The sequence below is a fragment of the Saimiri boliviensis genome, chromosome 7 (assembly GCF_048565385.1).
Source record: "Saimiri boliviensis isolate mSaiBol1 chromosome 7, mSaiBol1.pri, whole genome shotgun sequence".
Lineage (NCBI taxonomy): Eukaryota > Metazoa > Chordata > Mammalia > Primates > Cebidae > Saimiri > Saimiri boliviensis.
In genome coordinates, this window is record NC_133455.1 from 51939933 (window position 1) to 51958999 (window position 19067).

Below are 19067 nucleotides of genomic sequence, written 5' to 3' on the forward strand. Positions count from 1 at the left end.
AGAATTAGCCGAGCATGTTGGTGTGTCCCTGTAATCCCAGCTACTGGGGAGGCTGAGGCAGGAGAATTGCTTGAACCCAGGAGGTGGAGGTTGCAGTGAGTGGAGATAGCACCACTGCACTCCAGCCTGGAGAATGGGAGAAAGAGTGAGATTCCATCCCAGAGAGAGAGAGAGAGAGAGAGAGAGAGAGAGAGAGAAAGAAAATAGACATAAACAATTTATTTTACTAAAAAATTAAATGTCTTTAAATACGTGGATATTTAAATTTCTAAACATCCTCAAAATGTAAATAAGGAACACAATAACAGAATAATTTTCCAAAATAAAAGTCATAACGTTTGTTTGAAACAAATTAATTAACAAAAATAATTTCCTTGAGAATCTGCCTATTTGGAGATGATTAATACCCAATTGAAATCTTGATGGTTTCATAAAAATTATAATAACAGACTGAAAAATAATATCCTGAAGACTCTGAATGCAATGAAATGTAGTTGGTAAGTTAAATTAGACTGTGTTTTAATTTATTACATGAAATTGAAGAGTTGATTTTTTTCTGATATTTTAAAAATAATCATGTTATTTTCAAATTTCAGGTGCCCTCACTCATTGCAATGGTAAAGAAAAATAGGAACAAACTAACAATTGGTTTAAAATAAAGCACCAAGAACTGAAAGCAACATCAGCTATAAAGTCACCAAGAGTGACATCTAGGGAACTTCCCAGTTTCACAGGAGTAATGGGCCAAAAGTAAACACGCCCTGGCCTTTTGACCATTTTTATTTACAGTTCAACATTTGTTTATGAAAAGTTAATTCATCCCTCCAATCCTTATTTTCCTTATCTATAAAATGAGTGTAATTATAGCTTTCCTATTACTCTACAGGTTGCTATAAGAAACAAAACGTTCAAGAAAATTTCTAAAACTTTTAAGAAAGAGAAAATGACATAAAATTATGATCTCTTATGATCAGATTGTCGTTACACTTCAAATTAATTTCCCTAAGGTATCTGGCAGTGGTATAGGTTTGGCAAATTCTAATTAGAAGATAGGCATATAGTCTCAAAAGAGAACAAAGAAAAATGGCCTCCTTTTTAAGACAAAAGAAAGGAATTGAAAAATAATTTTACAACTCCTATATATGTTATTTATAATGAGCAAACATAATTATGCTTAAGTTGGCTTTATAGTAAACTATAACTGTATGAAGTTTTCATCCAATAGATTAGCGTTTCCTTTGTCTTCATGAAGTAACCTGTAAAGACTCTCTATATATTGTGACAATTGTTGAGTCATTCATTCATCATTCAACACAGTGAGCATTCTTCATATGATCGCTGTTCTAGTCACTTGAGGACAGAGAAAGAAATTAAAAGAGATAAAACCTTTGCACAGGTTGCCTCTTGTATGAGTTTTCTTTCATTAAAATATATTGTAACTAGAGTTAATGTTTATATTATTATATTTACCAATATGCATTTTTCAAGGGTGGAGAAACTTTCCAATTAATTGTGTGGTATAAAATAACATGGCTATTTAAATAGCAAAGCTCCTATTCCATCTTTCTTTAAATGTTATTTTACAGTCTCTATGCAGACAAAATATTAATCTGAATTGCACAATGTAAGTCACAGAAGAGATCTGGCATTTTTTCCATTAATTTAAACTGATGTAGAATCTGAACTGAAAAAAAAACAGCTTAATGATTACACTGGTCATATAAATCAGGAAACTAAACCCTGCCTATTGAAAAATAAGTGAGATGATCAGTTCAAGTCAATGCAACACATAAATATGTTAGATGTCAAATATTATGCAGGACAGTAGAAAAATATATATATTTTACTGTCTCTTGTTTTCTAGTAAAACCCAAGAGTAGTAGCAGACACTATTTATCTTTTAAGTAGAATATATTTTTCAATATAACTTAGTAAGTATTGACCCATGATACTTAATGCCAAAAATTACAATCCAGGTAGAGATTAAGTTGTTCTATATTACCTTTAAAATGTATTTCAAACTTGCATAAAAATAATGACTATACACATTATTTATTCCCCATTTATAAAAAGCTTGGGTGATAAAGGAAATGGAGTAGACAGCATTATATCTTGTCTTTAAAAAGATACTTGGTCTGTTAGGCCACAAATTCTTATGAGGAAACTAGAGAAGACTCTGTTAATATTGATACAAAATTAACTAAAGAAAATCAAACACGCAAAGTAATCATATGATTCAGCATCAGTTTTGAAGGTGTTGTCCACAGGGACTACCTAAGAGTCATTTTCAACTCAATACATTTACAAATTTTACTAATAAATGAGAAATGTTAGACATTTGGTTAAAAAAATCACATATTTTCTTTACCTCAATGTCATTTGTTTCCAACTTCAAAATTAATGCTCAATGGTGAATTTTCTAGATAATGCCAAAATAATTTTAATTTTGAAGGTATTACATACATGGACTACCTAAGAATCACTCTCGGGTTTAAATTTTACTAATACATTAGAAATACAGTAGCATATGATTTACTAAAATATATTCCAAATGGTTTGAGGTATTTAAATGAAAAACTATGAGAAGAAATAAAATAGAGACAAACAGTGTGGAGGTAAAAGAAAATACATTAAGATCATTTTTGCCACTATCTAGCAAATTAAACTTTCTTCAGAAGTACATTTTGAAAAGCCTATATTAAAAATTAAAGCCATTGCAAATCCTGAAAACACAAAGTTGGCAGGTTCTCGGTGATTTTCTTACAAAGATTTTACTACTATTTGCAGAGAGTAACAAGTTTAAATCACTTAGGACAAATGTCTTCACTCCCATGTCTTTTCAGAGAGAGTAAACAAGAGCCTCGGAAATTTGTCTGCTTTTAAGAAATTGCCATGCTAAACTACCCTGACAGAAAAGTTATTAGACGATATTGAAGCATTAAAGTTTGCTTTCTTTTTTTTTAACCCCTCACACAAATTAGAAGCATGCCTATGTTGCATTCATCAGTATTATCTGATTTTGGAATAGGCAATTCTATGAAATTTTATAGCCTTGGAGATTATTATCTTTTTTTTTTTCCAAAATCATCTATTTTCATGCCATGTAGAAATCTACTCATCAAAATACTAAGGGACATATAGATGTCTTAGGAAATATAGAATATAACTGCTAAAAGAATAGGATGCTGATTTTCTTTCAAAGTAGACTATGGACCATAACATCTCTAGTGGTAATGAAATCAACTCCACTGTAATGTAACAGCACAAAACATTCTCCATAAGAGGTCAGTGTAACATTCTCCTGTGAGTATCTGAAGATTTATAAGAGCACCAATTGTTTTAAAAGGTAATTTAAAAGAAGTAAGCTAGTCCTAATTATTTATTAAATAGACAATAGACTGCCTTTAAATATGGAGAGGAAAATAAATTAAGTAACTTTAATTGGAATACTAAGAACCCTGTTGTATTAATAAATTAAAAGGATAAACTAAAATTAAGAAACCATTTTTAATTGAAAGTAGATAGTTCTAATGAGTTATTAGTTTGTTCTTAGTTTAAAGATCCATTTATTTCAAAGTTTTAAAAAGTGGGACCAGGAATAAGTAGTGGTATCAGAAGGAGAAAGCTACATTTACTGCATTTGCCAGAGTATTCCATTGAAGCAGCTTCTGAGGCTGAACTATCCCCAGAGAACTCCATGGACAAAGGCTGACATAAGGATATAAGAACCATGTCAACCCTGCCTTTGGTGGAGCCCACCAGTTGCCAGGACGCCCCTCTAAGAGCCACCAGGGTGTGGTCTATAGAGGGAGTGGCTCAGGAAAATAAAAGAATGAAACTCAGGACAAATTGCCTTTTATACAGGGCAAATGGAGTCATCTACTTGAAATGATTTGGTGTGAAAAACAGGCCTTGTGAAATATATTGAACGATGACCATAAAATTCTACTTCTGTGGATAAAAAACTGTAGAAATTAAGGCAAATAAAATTTAAAATTTATCCAAGACAAATAACATGGCATTGTACATGGTATATGCATTGTCTATTTCTCTATTTTTGTCAAATGCCATAGTCCAATAATGATTACAATAAAAAAATTATTTATTGAGTTGTGGATTCTATTTAGAAGCCCCAAAATCAGCTGGTCTTGAAAGAGGACAAATTTTCAGAATTTATTTAATTGTAGAAAAAGAATAGAAATCAGTGGTTACATTGAGTTGGCTGAGAAAACTCTATTAAGACCAAAATCAAGGACTCTCCTTTATTTGAAAGTATCCATAAATCTTCTTAGCTTCCTAGGAAATGTTCAAGAGCGGTTTTTATGGGGAAGATGGAAGAAAATTTAAGATTTAAGGGAGAAGCTATACAATGCTAAGATTCTTCTGATAGAAACAAAATGGTAGAATTTTAATACAAAAAAAGACCATTTTCCTTATGAGTATGTATAACTTTTTTATATGTATACTGAAACTATATATATGTTAGGATTTTCATCTGAAATAGATAAAACATAACCATCATTTTCTTCCGACAAAATATCAATGGTTGTCTCTTTAAAGGGGAGAAGTACAAAATTTCCTAATACTTACTGCCCTCTAATGGTCAAATACTTGAATGACCAGTATGTCTCCGTGTGTGTGTGTGTGTGTGTGTGTGTGCACGCGCGCGTGCCTGTGTGTGCATGTGTGCGTACACATGTGTATATTTCATTTATAAGTTACTGTATGTTAGCTACCACACAAATTAAGGCTGGAAACTTTTCCAAATGTTAATGTGTTATAAGAAATTACTGTTAATTTTTGTCCATAATTACAATCCCTAAGTAGAAATGAAGATATTTAGCAAATTCAGTGTAGGCCAGAAAAATACGTTGTGAAATAGCATGGAAACTTTTTTTTTAAGTATAGTTCACCTAAAACAATGATATTTAATGAATACATATAAGGAAGTTTACTGAAGAAAAATACTATTTTCACAATTTCAGTACATGCTGGTAAATCTGTATCATGCATCCACTCAGAATCTTCACTTGCTTAGAATATCGTTTTGATTATAAACATATTTTGTTGTAAGCATTGGGAATATAGAAATTCTTCTGCATAATAGTTTGTGAGAAAAAAATAGATTCCACATTTAAAAATGTAGTTAAACAATACTAAACGTGTTTATCTTACAACTTCTTGAGGTTATGCTAAATTTTATTGTGTATCTCTAACAGGCCAATACTATACATGATATTTCCTAACCTTGCCTGATCTTGGGTCCCTATTATTATGAAGCATGCTATGAGTTTAATGTTCTGGAGAACACATGTTCAGAATGAATTAAGTAGTAATTTAATAAGGAAATAACATGATTTAAGCAAATATAAAACAAATTGCTTCTAATATCATGTTTTACTATTCAATGACATTCATAAGCATACCAAAAATATTTCATTCATTCCCTATGTTCTTACCATCTGGTGGAGTGAATACTGAAAGATTTGACTTGGGTCCAATTCCTGCACTGGTTTCAGCCGCAATGTAGATGTCATACATTGTAAATGGTGTTAGGTTAGTGAATGCATACTTAAGGTCCTTTGTGCTGTTATCCAAAATGCGACCTATACAAGTAGAAGATACCTATGGATTATTTTTTTATCAAGCATGCAATCATTTTCACATTTAAGTATGGAACCAAGACAACAATTCAAGTGTTAAGTGGTGCACGGAAATTTGTTATTATAATATCAAAACTGGATATGTTTTAGACATGTGGCTTAGTAGTACACAGATATCAATTTAATGAAAACAAATGAAAGAACATAAAAATGTTCCAGTGCTTAAAATTATTCTTATTTAATCAAAGAGCCCTTTTGAATTACCATGTTATTTTTGACATATTGAAAGGGAAAACATCAAATTGTATCAATTCCCAAAGTGACCAGATTTCATACTCAAATTTATTCGATTAAAATGCTAAATAATGTCATTATCTTCTTAAGAGGATATTTTTAGAAAATATTTCTAGTTTAGCTTCTGAACAAAATTCCTTAGTCTGTCACCACAATTCTTTAAATCTTCAGCTTTGCTTTGAATGTTTCCCTTACCGTCTTGCTCTAACTGCAAACTGGCTCTTTCCTAAGAACACTGCTTTTGTTCCCCTACAGCCACCTCAAATGGTGGCAGTCTATTTTTGCCACACAGCTCTCAAGTAACCAGGCCTTTCAGTGTGGCAGGTGTTGTCCTTGCTCCTCATTGCTTCATTTTATTCACTGATCTCCCTCCTTCCTTATAAAAGCCCACAGCTTTAAATTCTATGTTACCAATGACATCCACTAGCCCTCACAGTTGTAATCTACTAACCCAAGGGTCATTTACTCCCATGCTTTAGCTTTTGGTTGAAGGCTACCATCTTAATTTGTGCTGATTTTAATATCCTGAGAGATAACCCTTAAATTACTTAGCTATTTCCTTAAATAATCTAGTTTTCTAAAATTTCAGCCACTCCCTCAAGATCATAGCTTAATTACTAACATCACTTACGGCATATCATTAAGAACATCAGTTTCATGCACCTTTTTAGAACCACTTTTTCCTATGTCCTTCACATTTCCTCTAGAATCCTAAACTGATAATTCTTTAAATTCACTGAAATCCATTTATTTAATCACCTATTTTATTTTTGTTTTATTCGACCCCTCACCACTTGATTTCCATGCTTGATCCAGCTTTGGTGTTGATTTCAATTATAATCACTGCCTTACACAGGCCTCCAACCCTTTGCCCTTCTCTTTGTGAAGGGAGCTGGAGAACCTCACAAAACCATTAACTGATACCACTTTATCTGTAGCCAAACCTCAAACAAGCCCTACCTGGTGCCTGGAATCTTACTCAACTTACACAGTCAATGGTCCAATCACTCTACTCTTCTGGATGATTATTTTACACTTACTCTTCTCTGCTCAGACCTCTAATATCTTCTGCCCTGTCTTCACTCCCAGCTAATGATCTTGCTTCCCATTACACTAAAAAAGGTAAACCAATTAGCAAATATTTGCCACAGGCTCCCACCAACACAACTATATATTTACCGCATCTATAGCCATATACTCTGCCTTACAATGTATAAGAACAAATTATGGACGAATTATCTGTTACTGTGGACAAATTATCTGTATTTTTATCTCAAGCCAATCGCTACATTTGAACAAAAGATCTCACCTTCTGCCTACACACACACTTTTCCAGTAATTCTTTTTCTTACATCATTAACATTTTCCTTTATTTTCCTCATTTCCATCAGCAAACAAACATGCTTTATATGTTCTTACTGAAAAGAAACCTGTTGACTCCACTTATCCCCACCCTTACCCTCTATTCTCTGCTTTGCTTTGCAGCTAAACTCAAATGAGTTTCTACACCCACTGTTCCAGCAATCTTCTCCCATTTACTCTTAAACTAATTCAATTAGTTATTTACCCTACATGCTCCGCCATATTGGAAGCATGTGATCACTCCCATGTTGCTAAATGTAATCGTTGCTAAATGCCTCTCACTTGATTTATCAGCCAGCCTCACAAATGAAAGAGTACCTTAGATAAGTACTGAACAATAATATTGGATAGAAAAGATGTGGCTGTGTATCCATGTCTGTTTCTGTGTACTGGATGGGTGAGTGGAGGCAATTATCTTTTTTAGGAAGTGAAAAAAAAAAAAACTCATAATTTTAAGAGCATGTTACTTAGGGATGAAAGGCAAAGGTTACTCATGATGGTGATGAGTGATTCACACCACAGAAATTGCAAAATAAAATAGTTGGAACTTTGTATCTTTTTTGATGCTCCCAAATAAATGATACTATGTGGCTCTATGTTATTTAATCATTGTTAGAATAAAATTTCTTTCGTAGAACCATAGGATCTCAATCAGGAGAGAATCTTAGACTTTACATAATTCACATAAATATTATATTAGACTTTACATAAAATATTATTATATTACATAAAAATATAATATATGAACCTCTCAAAATATCTCTGACAAGTGGATGCCCAGGTCCTGCTTCCTTACAAAGATGGAGACTTGCCACTTCATAAAGCTGCCCCAAAATTTTAATATGTTTTCTTTTTTAAAGCAGTTTTAGGTCCACAGCAAATACAGCAGAAGACACAGAGATTTTCCATGTTATTTTTAGAGAGCTCTTTATAATTATTTTTTAAAAATGGGTTCCTAGCAGTAAATAGAAACCTGATTTAATACAGTCAGAGTCCATTGTTCTTGATGGACGTAAGCCAAGGTCTTCTTGTTCAAATATTTGAAGATGTGTATCTCCACTAACACTTTTGTCCTGAGGAGTTATCACAGTTTTTTCATGTACTTCACATGAAATATGGAAACATGAATAATGTTTTGTCATTCTTATACTCATTTATTATTTTAAATTAAAAAATCAAAGAATCTCACCTTCCTTATGACTTTCCTTTCGTTTGCTTCAATCTTAGGGTCTTTTAAAAAGAGTCTGATATTTTTAAAAAGAGTTTGATATTGGTAACATATTTTATGATTCTTACTCCAAAAGGCAAACATAAAACCAATTAAGACTTACCTGAAGGTCCATATAGTTCAACTCTATAACTAAATTTCCCTGTTACTATATTTGGTGGGTCCCACAAAATTGAAAAGGACTTTCCTGTGATGTTGCCTGTTACACAGTTTTCTGGTGGTCCTTCAGGTACTAAAATGAGTATAGAAAATAAATACATAATATATTTTAAATGAAAGAGCACCCTATTAAATACACATAATAAAACACAAAGTCAGAGAAAGAAAATAAAAGCAGAGTTTTTTAACTTAAAAAAGAAAAAAAAATGGAATATAATTGAAACTTGTGAATAACACAAGCTGGATTATCAGATTAATTTATTTGTAACAATTACTGATTTTATTTAATGCTCTATATTATTGCACTGTGCAAGTTTCATGCTAATATTCATTGTAATATATATATATATATATATATATATATATATATATATTTTTTTTTTTTTTTTTTTGAGACGGAGTTTCGCTCTTGTTACCCAGGCTGGAGTGCAATGGCGCGATCTCGGCTCACCGCAACCTCCGCCTCCTGGGTTCAGGCAATTCTCCTGCCTCAGCCTCCTGAGTAGCTGGGATTACAGGCACGAGCCACCATGCCCAACTAATTTTTTGTATTTTTAGTAGAGACGGGGTTTCACCATGTTGACCAGGATGGTCTCGATCTCTCGACCTTGTGATCCACCCGCCTTGGCCTCCCAAAGTGCTGGGGCTACAGGCGTGAGCCACCGCGCCCGGCCCATTGTAATATATTTATTGTCAAGTTACATTGTCCTGAAACATTTAATACCTGCATTTATATATACACATACATATATTGCAACAAAGACTGGATATCTGGCTTGATAAACACCTTCTCTCTTATTAACGCAGGTAGAAATTTCAAGAAAATAGCTCTCAAAAATTGACAATAATTTTTACTTTTTGTATCAATATTTGTATTTTGTTCTAAGAAGAAATTTATAACCTACAGTTGGAGGATTCAAATGTAGTATTGGTAACATATAAAAATAATAATGACATTTTAAATTAGTCAGTTTTTCATAGAAGTTTATTCTTTCTTTTAATTGAAATAAAACAATTCTAAATATCTTTCAAAATAAAATTACTGTCTACTAAGTATCACCTTGTATGACCCTCATGAAATTATTTTTTTATTATATAAGGAGTATGGAAGAAGAAAATGATATAATTCAAAGATGATATTTAAATTAACAAAACACTTCAACCTTATATGAAATGAAAAATGAAGCAAACAGCTTTGTTATTAGAAAAAAACATGCTTTAGTGAAATTAACCTATCAACAATTTTCAATAACTTCAGAAATTAGCAATTACAACCTAATGCCTGATATTATGTTATGATATATCTAATATCAGTTATGTATCATGCATATAATACATACCTATATATAATGGGACTACTGTATATCAATAGTCATGAAATTTTATAAATATATAAATACATATATTTACATGAATACTGATATAGTACCATAATTAAATATATGAATACCTTACCTGAAAACATGTTCTCATAAAATTTAGTAGTAATAATAATATCTAATTATTCTCATTTAAACACTGCCATCATAAGGAAGGTACTATTACTGTCTCTATTTTTCAGATGAGGAAACTGCAGTGCAAATAGGATCCAAATAGGTATATATTTTAGCTACTGCTTGTATCTGATACTGCAATGTTAATCACATGCTCGTTCTGCTACTGCAGGTATCTTCACTTTTGATAATGGCAATAACAGTTAGAGAAAGGTGTAGACAATTATCAATGATTTAGAACAGCAAAGATGATTACAAAAAATTGCTGAGATTATAAATGATAAAAGCTTGTATTAGGACCATGGTCAGTAGCTCAAAAATTGTTTCTTTCAAATCTTCTTTATCCTTTTAAATACTTATTTGTACTATAATATAAAAGAGTATAGAAATTTGAAGGAACCCCAGATGGGATGCCTATGGTATATTATTAAGGAAAAAAATTACTGAAAGTTAAGGAAGATTAAAAATAAATATCTATATGAATAAAATAAAACATTATTCTCTAAATAATTTAAATATTTTTATATACAAAGCATGAACCATACCTGATTCTGGTGTTCTGACAATCGTACTATCAATATAACCTGCTTCAGTTGTAACTGCTGAAACTTCAAAAAGATATGTCGTATAAGGTCTCAAGTGTGTCACTACAAAACTGATAGGCTCTTTCCACACAGAGCTGATCTTATTCTGTGCCATCATGCTTGATGAATACGTGGTACGCAATGGAGGTATAACTCTACCAACGGTTGGAGAAGGGCTGGCTGTACTCCATAAAAAAGATTCACTATTCTCCTAGTAAGTAAAATAATATCAATGAAGAAATTATGTTGTATTTCTTGGTGAACATGAGAATGAGAACATATCATTCATTGCTTTTTGTTTTATGCTATGTATACACATATAACATGCAAGTTATGGACAAATTGGCTAGATGTTAATTGTACCCATTATGTCTGCAGTTTTAGAAGAGAATACATTTATTGTATTCCTTGTACCTTAGTCTTTATGAATAGAATTTCAAGTGGCTTAAAATAAAGGTAAAACTATAGCAAAATTATTGGTAAGAATTTTTAAGCTATCTGTTAACAGTGCTAGAGCCAAAGAGCTGAAATAATTTTACTTTTGTGAATGTTCAAGTATATGCCACTTTCTTACTGTTAATGATCGTTCTTTCTCATAAGTACTCTAGAGTACTAACATGCCACTAGCTCACGTGTTAGGTGTGTGCTTGTGTTAGAAATATATCCTAATCTGAAAAATATTTTTAGACTTTTATAAAGTATTTACAACAAAAATAACGGACAGTTTTTCCATTAATAACAACACAAAGATTGCAAAAATGATTTTAGGAAAAGCATTATGCTTATCATATAATAAATTTTGATGCTTATTATATAGTAAAGCATTATTATTATGAGGTTTATTATCAATGACCAGAGTAATAACAAATCCTTTACCAAAGATATGTGCAACAAAAACAATCTACCTCTGCAAATTTGACCTCGACTATTACCCTACATGTACTCTTCCCTCCTGTCATGTGGAAGTAAAGTATTTTCTCCAATTATATCTTATACTTTTCCACCTAAGGGCTTTATAAAGTCTCCTCCACCTGGAATGCCCCCATCACACTATCTCTTTCTGTCCCTGCTCCACAGTGTATCACAAATGCTACTCCTTTTATGAAGTCTTTTTAGAACTCCCTAATGATTTTAATCTCTCACTCCTGAATTCTCAAACCTTTCCTATATTCTACGTGAATAAGGCCAATTGTGTATAGCATAATACTGTAAGTAATCAAATAATTAATAAAACTTTGTGTATAACATGATACCATAAGTAATCAAATAACTAATAAAACTTGGGTAAAAATACAGTATCTAGATGCTAGAAGTATGAAAATATGTTTATCTAAGATTTTCAAGACATAGAAAGTGTTGTGTGATACTTACATTGCATTCTGGCAATTTCCCAGTCAAAATGTCCTCTACTCTGATTGAGACATCTTTCACTACTATTCCACTTCTGGCATGCTTGACACTAATCTTGAAGCTGGTAATTTTGCCATTTGGTTGCCGAGGTAAATACCAAATCAGATTTACTGCTGAAGAGTTGTAGGCCTCAACTGTGAGATTCACCACTTTTCCTGGAGCTGGGGAAGAGAAGGATTGAGAAGGAAAAAATCTTGTTATAAAACTTAGAATTGCATTTATATGATTTCATGGTATATAAAATTAAATATACAATACACTGCATAAAATCTATTTGTGTAAGCCTTTTATAAATATATTTAATTGACTTTTGCCTAAAATGAAAAACTGGAGTTGGGGCAAATCAACTTTACTTTAGGATAACTGGGCTAATACATGCATTGATGAAATGCTTCAAGTAAGTATGAAAAAAAAATTCAATCAATAGTTGTTTGTGAATACACAAAAAAGCTGGGATAAGTTTTTTATTTCCTTAAATATTTTGGAATAATGCTGTTTCATTAGATGTGAAAAAAGTAGCAAATTGAATCAATTATCCAACCATTTTCACCAAAAAGCACATTTCTGGAATGTTTTTACATGCCTAGGGCCTAATAACAAGTGATACTCTCCAACTGATTGTTATTATTGTATTTAAAATTTTTTAAACCCGCAAAATCAACTTTTTTTAGAATTTAATTATGCTTTTCTGTAACTTATTGATTATATAGAGTAATAAAAATAATAATCTGAGTTCTGTTTTAGTTGGCATGAAACCAATACAAAGCTCAAATTAGGAGAAATTATGCCCGTTAACTTCATGGTAATGTATGTAAAACTGATTGAGTAAAACACCAAGATCCTTCAGAATATAAAATAAATGTGGCAAGTCACTTTTGAAAGAAATCAAAACAAAACAAAATATCTGAGATTAAAAAAAAAAGTGATAATAAAGATGCCTAATATTAAGATGCCAAACAACTAGCATTTCAGTTTACACTGTACAGAAAAATGTTAAAATATAATTTATAAATAATAGTCATATAAATTACATAAGAAAGATCTTTGGAAGGAGGTCTATGTATCAATGATATAAGGTAGGAATTAAGGGAGTTCAGGACAGCTGCATTCTAATAAAAATAAAACAAAATGGAACTATTATTAGGAATAATGTTGGATAGGATATTAGCAATCAGGGTGAGATTCAAAATACACTTTGATGATTGTGCTGGTAAGATTTACTAACAGATTAGATGTGTGCTGCGAGAGAAGAGAGCCACAGGTGACATGAAGATTTTTCCTCTATGCCACTGGAAGAATGGAGGTATCTTAAATTGGTTTGGTAATGACTAAATGTTATGGAATAATATAATAACCATTAAAATCCATGTTTCCAAAAGTCTATGTCATAACATGCTTATGGCTTAATGTTAAAAGGAAAAGGCAGGATATAAACTTGCATACATAGCACAAGCTAATTTTTGTAAATGTGTAGTCTCATAGATATATATTAATGGGGGTAATAGACCAGCCAGAAATGCATGAAAATGATAAAAGAGTTTTTCATAAGTCTATGGATAATTTTCATTTTGTTTTTTTATTCTTGTTTTTTCAAAGTTTTGTAAGATAACATTTACTACTCTTATAATCAGAAAGAATAATACATATTTCAACGAATAAGTTAGCTATACCAAAGAACTCTAAAACTAATTGAGTGGTCATGCTATGAGAATTGTATGTATTTTAGTGTCAGTTTCTATGTACACATACACACACACACACACACACACATTTTTTTTTGACAAAGTCTCAGTCTGTCGCCAGGCTGGAGTGCCGTGGCATAATCTTGGCTCACTGCAACCTCTGCCTCCCAGTTTTAAGTGATTATCCTGCCTCAGCCTCTCAAGTAGGTGGGACTACAGGAGCGTGCCACCACGCCCAGCTAACTTTTGTATTTTTAGTACAGACGAGTTTTCACCATGTTGTTCAGGATGGTCTCCATCTCTTGACCTCGTGATCCGCCCACCTCGGCCTGGGATTACAGGCCTGAGCCACTGCACCCAGCCTATATTCTTATTTATTTTAAATGACAGAAACTCATGACTAGGTTGATTTAAAATAAATGACAGGAAAATTACCACTTTCTGCAGTTTGGAAGAGAAATGGATCACTAAACACTCCGATACCAGCACTGTTTTCAGCAGCAACCTAGAACAAACCAAAATGATTGTGTTCAAATGTTTTACTCCCTGAAAAAAGAGAATCTAAAATTTAAAAAAAACAACTTTGACTTACCCATAAGATAAACGCCAAAGATACTTTTGTAATACTCTCATGAAACAAGGTAAATACGGAGCTATCCATATAATTAACTTATAAAGTATTATTGTCAAAATTTTATAGATGAGAAAACTGGCGGAGAGAGGTCAAATATCTTGCCCAAGTTCACAAAGGAATAAATGGTAAAACAAGAATCTAGTCGCACTTGGGTTTATTTCAAAAGCTCAGGCTTCCTCTACTATATCCACTACATAGAAGATGCTACAGTTATTTCTGTAACAAATGCAAGAGACTATGTATACAGTACCTTAATTTAGAGTTCACATCTAATCAGGCAAATAAATACTCAAAAACCTGTTTTAAAAATAAGTAGATTTAATTAATAATTTAAACTAAAAATTCTAGAATTTTAAAGATAAAAAAATTTGATTTCAATAATCTCTTTCAACAGATTAGAACAGACAGAGAAAATGTCATAAATGAAATTAAGACTCAAGCTTTTGTAAATGCCATGACTGGAATCATTACTTAGCTTAACTGTAGCTCCACCAATTCCCAGATAAGTAGCTTCAGGCAATTAACTTAACTGTTGTAAGTAACATTTTTCTTGTCTTTAAAATGGGAATAGTAACATATCTATGTTATAGGATTATGCTGAGGAGTAAATGAAATAGCATATGTAAAATACTTAACAGGATTTTCCCCATAGCATGACTTATACTGAAGATATCAAATGTACCATGCCAAAAATCCTTTGGAATTCTGCAATAGCTAACATTTATTTGAACAGAGTAAAGGTCACACAATGATTTATAAAATGTGGGATGAAACAGAGACTAAGGGCTTCCCAATAGACCTTAAATAAGAGAATTCAAAGGAATAAAAATTCAAGCTCCATAAAAATAGATCTAAACAGAACTAAGCTGACTAAATCATCTTCCTATCAGCAATAGTTTCTTATAGCACATTAAAAATTTTTATCCCCAATAGCATATATTGACATATTAATAATCTGAATATGTGCATAGGTATTTTGTGTTGACACAAAATACCTATATCATATGATACTCAGATGTCAGAAAAAGGTTGCCTATTCTTTAAGCTATGTTTTCTTCATAAAATTGTCATCAATTGTCTATTTTGACTTCTACATGGGTCAGAATTTGTTTCTTTTCTCACAGTGGGAATCATACTATTAGTATTTGCTTTCTAGTTCTGACCATTTTCTTAATTCTGCAAAGAGACATAGTTCCAGTAAGGAAAAACTTCCTGGCAAAATCTCTCCCAGTATTTCTTATCCTCTAGGAAGAACATCTCAGTTATATAAAATCCCATATTTACACAGGTTTTGTATATTTTCTTCTCCATATTTAATTATTTTCAAGGCCTAAAGAAGATATTAATGTTATGTTGAGGGAGGACCTAGAAGATATTTGTATTCTTTATTATCCCTTGGAAATGTCATAGATATCCGTTAACTGGAAGCATTTTCCTATGACCTAACTAATTTAGCCCTGCTTTTTATAAGCTTTCTGTAGTATTCAAATAAGATGATGTTAAATTTTGTATATTAATTACATAAAGGACTAAACATTTTTATACATGCAAAAGACATAGTAAATGTCCAAGAACTATTTGTTGAAAGTAACTACATTGAGCTCACGATTCTTAGCAAGAGAGGCTCTTTAGAAATGTTCAAACCAATATCCAAAATGTCTACAACAGATATGTATATACAACAATGTTGGAAGAAAAATAAAAAGTTAACTACAAGCTTAATTTAAAGATGAAATATTTTCACTTATAAAGGCAAAACTGTTTAATTTAAACAATTTATTTTTGAAAAAAGTCAATAAGCTAAAGTTTTTCAAAATAATTGACCAAGTTGTCTATTTCATAAAGTATCAAAGATAAGTTATAAAGACACTCTATAAAGTACAATGTGCAGAGATAGCAAAAACTGTTTTTAAAAGCTTTAGCTTAGTGACTTTTCAGAAAATAAATTAAGTTTAAATTAAGTAATTTAGCCTTTATGAGTTTTGTAAGTAAAAATATTCTACTTTTTTATTAAACTTAAAGTTTTTTTCAGTATTTTTCTCCCAACCCTGTTAGTTATATGATTATCTCAACGGATGCAGAAAAAGCATTCGATAAAATCCAATATCCTTTCATGATAAAAACCCTCAACAAACTAGGCATCAAAGGAACATATGTCAAAATAATAAGAGTGATAATACGACAAAACCACAGCCAACATGATACTGAATGGAGAAAGTTGAAAGCATTCCCCCTAAGAAATGGAACAAAAGTAGGATGTTTACTCTCACTGCTCCTATTCAACACAGTACTGGAAGGCCTATCCAGAGCAATCAAGCAAGAGAAAGAAATAAAAGGCATCCAAATTGAAAAGCACGAAGCCATACTACCTTTGCTCACTGATGACATAATTGTATACCTAGAAAACCCCAACGACGGCTTCAAAATAATAATCATAGACTTGATAAACAACTTCCAGTGAAGTTTCGGGATATAAATTCAGTGTACAAAAATAAGTAGCATTTCTATACACCAGTAACATTCAGACTGAGAATGAAATCAAGAATTAAATCCATTTACAATAGCCACACACAAAAAAATAAAAGATCTAGGAATACATTTTACCAAGGAGGTGAAAATCTCTACAAAGAGAACTACAAAGCACTCATGAAATAAATTATAGATGACACAAACAAATGGAAAAACATCCCGTGATCATGGATTGGAAGAATTAACACACCATACCACCCAAAGCAGTCTACAGATTCAACACAATTCTTATGAAATTACCAATGTCATTCTTCACAGAATTAGAACAGCGATACTGAAGTTCATATGAAACCAAAAAAGAGCCCAATTATAAAAACAATGTTAAGCAAAAGAACAAATCTGGAGCCATCACATTATGTGACTTCAAATTATACTGCAAAGCTATAGTAACTAAAATAGCACAGTACTGGTAGAAAAATGCACATATAAATTAATGGAAGAGAATAGAGAACTCAGAAATAAAACCACATACGTATATCCAACTGATCTTCAACAAAGTTGACAAAAATAAAAAATGGGGAAAGGATATCTGTTCAATAAAAGGTGCTGGGGAACCTGGCTGGCCGTATCCAAAAGAATAAAACTGGATCCCTATATCTTACGATACACAAAAATTAACTCATGCTGGATTAAGGACTTAAATATAAAACCTGAAACTATAAAAATCCTAGAAGAAAAACTAGGTGAATCTCTTCTGGACATTGGACTAGACAATTTATGACTGAGACATCAACAACAAATGCAACAAAAACTAAAATAGACTTAAATGGGACTTAATTAAACTAAAAAGCTTCTGCACAGCAAAGGAAATAACTAACAGAGTAAACAGAGAATCTACAGAATGGGAGAAAATATTTGCAAATTATGCCTTCAACAAAGGACAGATATCCAGAATCTATAAGGAATGCAAACAATACAACTAAGAGAAAAATCCCATTAAAAAGTGGGCCAAAAACATAAACACACATTTCTCAAAAGAAGACACACAAGTGACCAACAAGTATATACTTTACAAAAGAAGACATACAGGAGGCCAACAAACATATGAAAAAATGCTCATCATCACTGGTCATCAGAGAAATGCAAATCAAAACCACATTGAGATACCATCTCACACCAGTTAGAATGGCGATCATTAAAAAATCTGAAGACAACAGATGCTGGAGAGGATGTGGAGAAATAGGAACACTTTTACACTGTTGGTGGGAATGTAAATTAATTCAACCATTGTGGAAGACAGTGTGGCGATTCCTCAAGGACCTAAAAATAGAAATCCCATTTGACCCAGCAATCCCATTACTGGGTATATATCCAAAGGATTATAAATCATTCTACTACAAGGACACGTGCACACGAATGTTCATTGCAGCACTGTTTACAATAGCAAAGACCTGGAACCAACCCAAATGCCCAACGATGATAGACTGGATAGGGAAAATGTGGTACATATACACCATGGAATATTATGCAGCCATCAAAAACGATGAGTTCACGTCCTTTGTAGGGACATGGATGAACCTGGAAACCATCATTCTCAGCAAACTGACACAAGAGCAGAAAATCAAACACCGTATATTCTCGCTCATAGGCGGGTGTTGAACAATGAGAACACATGGACACAGGGAGGGAAGCACTACACACTGGGGTCCGTTGGGGGGAAATGGGGGAGGGGCGGGGGGGTGGGGAGGTGGGAAGAGATAGCATGGGGAGAAATGACAGATACAGGTGAGGGGACGGAAGGCAGCAAAGCACACTGCCATGTGTGTACCTATGCAACAATCTTGCATGTTCATCACATGTACCCCAAAACCTAAAATGCAATAAAAAAAAATGCTCAACATTAAGAATTATCAAAGAAATCTAAATTAAAACCATAATGAGACATAATTATATACCAGTCAGAATGGCTATTAGTAAAAAGTAAAAAACAGATGGCAGTGTGGATGATGCAGAGAAAAGGAAACACTAATACGCTGTTGCTGGAAATGTAACCTCTATGAGAAACGGTATGGAGATTTCTCAAAGACCTAAAACTAGACCTACCATTCAACCCAGCAATCCCACTACTATGTATCTATCCAAAGGAAAG

At 32.4% G+C, this 19067-nt stretch overlaps 1 protein-coding gene across 3 annotated transcripts in view; it reads right to left on the bottom strand.

The window, feature by feature from the left end:
* The window catches only part of PTPRQ (protein tyrosine phosphatase receptor type Q), a 238146-nt gene that overhangs the window by 195857 nt on the left and 23222 nt on the right, over positions 1–19067 (bottom strand). For all 3 annotated transcript variants that reach the window (XM_074402503.1, XM_074402504.1, XM_074402505.1), the window contains 5 exons: positions 14251–14320; positions 12095–12294; positions 10685–10934; positions 8591–8719; positions 5460–5606 (listed from right to left, as the gene is read on the bottom strand). In XM_074402503.1, the coding sequence (XP_074258604.1) occupies positions 5460–5606; positions 8591–8719; positions 10685–10934; positions 12095–12294; positions 14251–14320 (796 nt within the window). The remainder of the gene's footprint in view (positions 1–5459; positions 5607–8590; positions 8720–10684; positions 10935–12094; positions 12295–14250; positions 14321–19067) is intronic.